At 36.6% G+C, this 4,566-nt stretch overlaps 1 protein-coding gene across 2 annotated transcripts in view; it reads left to right on the top strand.

Annotated features, from left to right (window-relative positions):
* Nucleotides 1-4,566, top strand: part of lgr6 (leucine-rich repeat containing G protein-coupled receptor 6) — a 43,403-nt gene that overhangs the window by 35,663 nt on the left and 3,174 nt on the right. For both annotated transcript variants that reach the window (XM_014017928.1, XM_014017937.1), the window contains exons 11-16: nucleotides 135-206; nucleotides 475-540; nucleotides 660-731; nucleotides 2,040-2,111; nucleotides 2,613-2,738; nucleotides 3,184-3,338. In XM_014017928.1, the coding sequence (XP_013873382.1) occupies nucleotides 135-206; nucleotides 475-540; nucleotides 660-731; nucleotides 2,040-2,111; nucleotides 2,613-2,738; nucleotides 3,184-3,338 (563 nt within the window). The remainder of the gene's footprint in view (nucleotides 1-134; nucleotides 207-474; nucleotides 541-659; nucleotides 732-2,039; nucleotides 2,112-2,612; nucleotides 2,739-3,183; nucleotides 3,339-4,566) is intronic.

The raw sequence follows: 4,566 nt of genomic DNA, 5'->3' as shown, positions 1-4,566 counted from the left end.
GGTCTTTTGTTCGCCTTATGATGGTGTATATTCTCAATCATGCAATGGGTACATAGGGGGCAAATGAACTCCTTCCCTTGTTTCTTGAAAACTAAACTTGAACAATAATTGATGAAACCTCTTTTTCTCTGTAGGACACTGACTCGGGCTGGTCTCTCAGCTCTCCCTCCAGATCTTTGTGAGCAACTGCCTCACCTCAGAGTGCTGTGAGTTCTATACAGTCATTTAGACAAAGATGCAAACATGATATGAAAAAAAAAACTATATACAAAAAAAGCTGYACTATGAAATCCAATCTTGACCTCCACTCCTCCCTTCCTCCCCAAAATGATTGTCCTCTAATATAGCATTTCTCACAGAGCTGACACCAAAGTAATCCGGTCACCCCATAATTTCCCACACTTTAAACCCACAGTTGGTCACTGTGGTTCTGCACACTTCTGTGCAACTGTTTTTAATTGTCGGCTGTTGCAGGGAGCTGTCCTACAACCAGATTGAGGAACTTCCCAGCTTTTATCGCTGTTCAGCCCTGCAAGAAATGTGAGCACTTCTGGTTCCCAAAACAGTCACAAATACTTGTCAGAATCAACATATTGTCTTCTGTTTAACTCGTTTATTGCGTAAAATGTATGTAAGAGTCTGTTTTTCTCCATTTGCAGAGGACTACAGCATAATCAAATTAGAAGAATAGASTCTACTACCTTCCAACAGCTCACCTCTCTCAGAGCACTGTGAGTCCATCTTCATTCCTTTTTTTTTACTTTCTCTCTCACATCATGCATTATTCTGATTTTTTAATTATTACTATAATGGCAGGAAACGGAACTTTAAAAGAGTCTGGGTGTGTTAGGTAATGAATAAAAGCAGAGGGAAATGTTGCATTCAATATAAAACTGTTTGCATTGCAAGATTTGAAAAGCACCAACCATAGTGCATCTCATTTATAATTTATCCTTTATGTTAATTTAGCGCTTATCTTTTTTTTTGAAAGAATGCTTTTCACCTATCCCCTTTTATGACAGCGTTTTAGACTAAGCCCATCTTATTCTGAGAAATAATTAGATTGCATAGCAGCTTTAGTCAAAACTTGAAGATAACATTATGCACAATTTAATGCACTGTTGTAGAATGTCACAGTCCAAGTACATGGTGTGAATGTCTGTAAGCTACAACAAATTTTACCACAATAACTGTAACACTGACTGAATTGTAGGAGGTTTTTTTTAGTTTAGTGTGGTCCCCATCTTGAATTTTTAATGACTAGAATCTGTCCAATAGCTCAGATTGTTTTGCCTACAGAGTTCATTTTGTTAGTACTCTGAATATGTGGTGAGGGTGATCCTTAAATACAGCCACACCAAATTTTATGTCAATATATGTAAACTGACTGAGTTAAAGCCATTTAATTCAAGYCAGTTGGCTTTGACAGCCACCTTGAATCAGCTTAACTCCATGGTTCAGTCAGCTGTAGACGTATATCCAATTATTATTTACCACAAGCTTCATCACAATTTGTACAGCTATTCATGAGATATTCTGCTAAGAGACATATTCCCTCTAACCCCACAACCCACCACAAATACATACATGCACACAGAGGCAATCAAAGACATGACTGTCTATCTTCACCTTTTAATAGTGGGCAATAAACATTTATCAGTCATTTCCAACCTCAATGTCAAAATCCCATCATAAAAGTCCAAAGATACTTGGTAATGAGATAAAAAAAAAAGAAAATCTCAAATAAGTTAGCTTCTTTGAAACTAGCAGAATAATACATTTGAAAAGTATGTGGGGTAAAACTGACTATTAGGATTTCAAAAGTAAACGGTTTTGTTTTAAGTATAAATTTGGAAAAGCTGATCTGATTGAAGTTTAACAGCTGTCTGTCCCTTTACTGACACCTAGGGGTAAACACAACATTGAGAGGGATCAATAAATAAATTAAATAAAATTAAATAAAACCTGGGCACATATAATGCTGATAAGTCCATTTGAGTTCACTTCAAAATTATCTTGTTTGTTTTGTTTTCTGACAGTGATCTGAGCTGGAACATGATCGAGTGGATCCACCTGGATGCCTTTGTCTCACTTCACTCTTTGATCAAACTGTGAGCAAAAAGAATATACATATCTCTCGCTAAGACACTTCTACCTTTCATCTAGTACATCAGCTGAAGCACTCTTCTCCTTTTCAATTTATGAAGAAATTATTGAAGATGTGGACTAATATAAACACTAAATGTGTCAGAAAGTTATACAAGTCTAAAACTATATAAAGATGTCATGTTTGGCTAAGGCTCTGAGGAACACCGACAAGTATTTTTTTTGTGTGAAAAACTATGTGTAGCCACAAGGCTTGTTTTAGGTCACAACAAAATTACATATTTGTGTGAAATCTCAAGTTTGTCTTGCCAGATTATCTACATCTGAAAGTAGATACAATCTTAGGAGAATGTGATAGAGTGCCTTGTCTGAACAGGTTATAATATCAAAGAGACAGGAGCTTTTTTTTTTTTTTTTTTTTACTAAAACACACCCACAATGATATCTGGATAATAGTCTTATTTTGCAGACCTAACGTTGTATTTCTGTTTTATAATTTACTTTAGAGACCTCACTGAGAACCGTCTCAACTCTTTGCCAGTTGCTGGTTTGGGAGCCCTCACCCATCTCAAACTGAAGGGGAACAAAGAATTATATGAACCTTTCAGTCCGGATAACTTTCCCCACATGAGGTAATAACTTACAAAGGCACAACTAACTTTATTTTCCTCTTAGTAAAAATAAGAATTTAAAGATTCAGGTGTGTATCCTCTGGGCATTAAAGAACAATGTATCTCGGTTCAATTACTGAAATTATCCCTCATCTCATAATAACAACTTTGTCAATTTAACAAAAGCCTACAAGTCTGACTGTTAAAGGCAGTGTATTCCTGAAAATCATTCCTGAACTGAACTTAAACATTGTGCAGACACTTGAAGCAGCATGCTAATTCTTGTTAAAAAAAAGTCCCTGAAGGCCAGAAGATATAAAGTAAAAGTGATGGATGAAATGGCGTGTGATCAAGGATAACATCATTACTGAAAAACACTGTCCAAAAACAGAAGTCCTGGCAGACACGTCTGATTTTGCCACGCTGACTTGTTATTATTAATGCTGTTTTTGTCTCTACGCTTCAGGGTGATAGAGATGCCTTACGCGTACCAGTGCTGTGTGTACGCATCCTGTGATAGCTACAAGCCAGCCAGTCAGTGGGACACAGAACCGAGCAATACACATGAAGACCTGCACAAGAGGACAGTAGCCATGTACCCCATCCACGCTGACACCAACTGTAAGTCAGCACAAACTTACATCTGTTTTGAACATGTAATGATACACACAGACTTTAAAAGATGGAAATCTAAAACAAATAAAGCCTGAAACGTGTCAGAGCCTCACTGCAACCACAGTTACCTGGCACCTGATACACTTCCATGTTAACAATACCATTCCTGTGGCCAGCATACAATATAAACACAGATAAATCAAAATTAGGCTGACAAAAAAACACATTCAAACTAGACCACTAAGATTCCAAACAGTTACTGAGTTAACAAAAACAATAACAGTGAATTGTCTTTGACTACGGAATAGAACTTCAATAGTTTTTTAGTTTTGTTTTTTTTTTACCATGCACTGAATGACTGATGATGTACACCAGCATCTGGCAAGAGTCGGAATAAAAATGATCACATTTTAATTCATGTATATAGAAATAGACTCTCCAATAGCATCAGCTGAATTATGTGAAGCTGTTAAAAACATGCCAAACAAGAAAGCTCCAGGTCCGGACAGGTTCCCAGCAGAATTTTATAAAGAATTCTGTAATATTCTGGCACCAGTATTTTTCAGAATGCTTCAGGAATCAGAGGAACATGGCAGGCTTCCATTACAAATGAATTCGCCCAACATAAGTCTCCTATTAAAACCAGGTGAAGACCCAGTACTACCTACAAGTTATCGTCCCATTTCCCTTATTAATGTTGATGTTAAAATAATTTGTAAAGCTCTCTCTAAAAGATTGGAGAAGATAATTCCTTTCTTAATTCATCCTGACCAAACCGGTTTCATCAAAGGAAGGCACTCGACTACAAATTCACATAGATTATATAATTTAATAGACTATTCATACAGTAAAAATATTGAAATGACTATTTTGTCTCCAGATGCAGAAAAAGCATTTGATAGAGTAAATTGGAAATTTTTATTTGCAACCCTGCATAAATTTGGGTTTGGAACCCATTTTATTAACTGGTTGAAAATATTATATTGTTCATCAACAAAGCGCGTCAGGACAAAATCAAATATCTTCTAGTTTTTGTTTACAGAGAGGCCATAACCACCTGGGCCCCAAATTTTATTGTACATCTTAGATATTCACTCATAACATTTTCATGACATTCACATACTGTATAGGAACTTATGGTGGGCACTCATGGCTCACCACTCTCGCCTCCTGTGCCTGTGCCTACCCCCAAGGTTTGCATATAGACACTTAGGGTTTTGGGTTACAGTAGTGG

The sequence above is a fragment of the Austrofundulus limnaeus genome, unplaced genomic scaffold, assembly GCF_001266775.1.
Source record: "Austrofundulus limnaeus strain Quisiro unplaced genomic scaffold, Austrofundulus_limnaeus-1.0 Scaffold3, whole genome shotgun sequence".
NCBI classification, from domain to species: Eukaryota; Metazoa; Chordata; class Actinopteri; order Cyprinodontiformes; family Rivulidae; genus Austrofundulus; species Austrofundulus limnaeus.
Note: the sequence above shows the minus strand (reverse complement) of the source record. Positions and strands in the feature narration are given on the sequence as shown.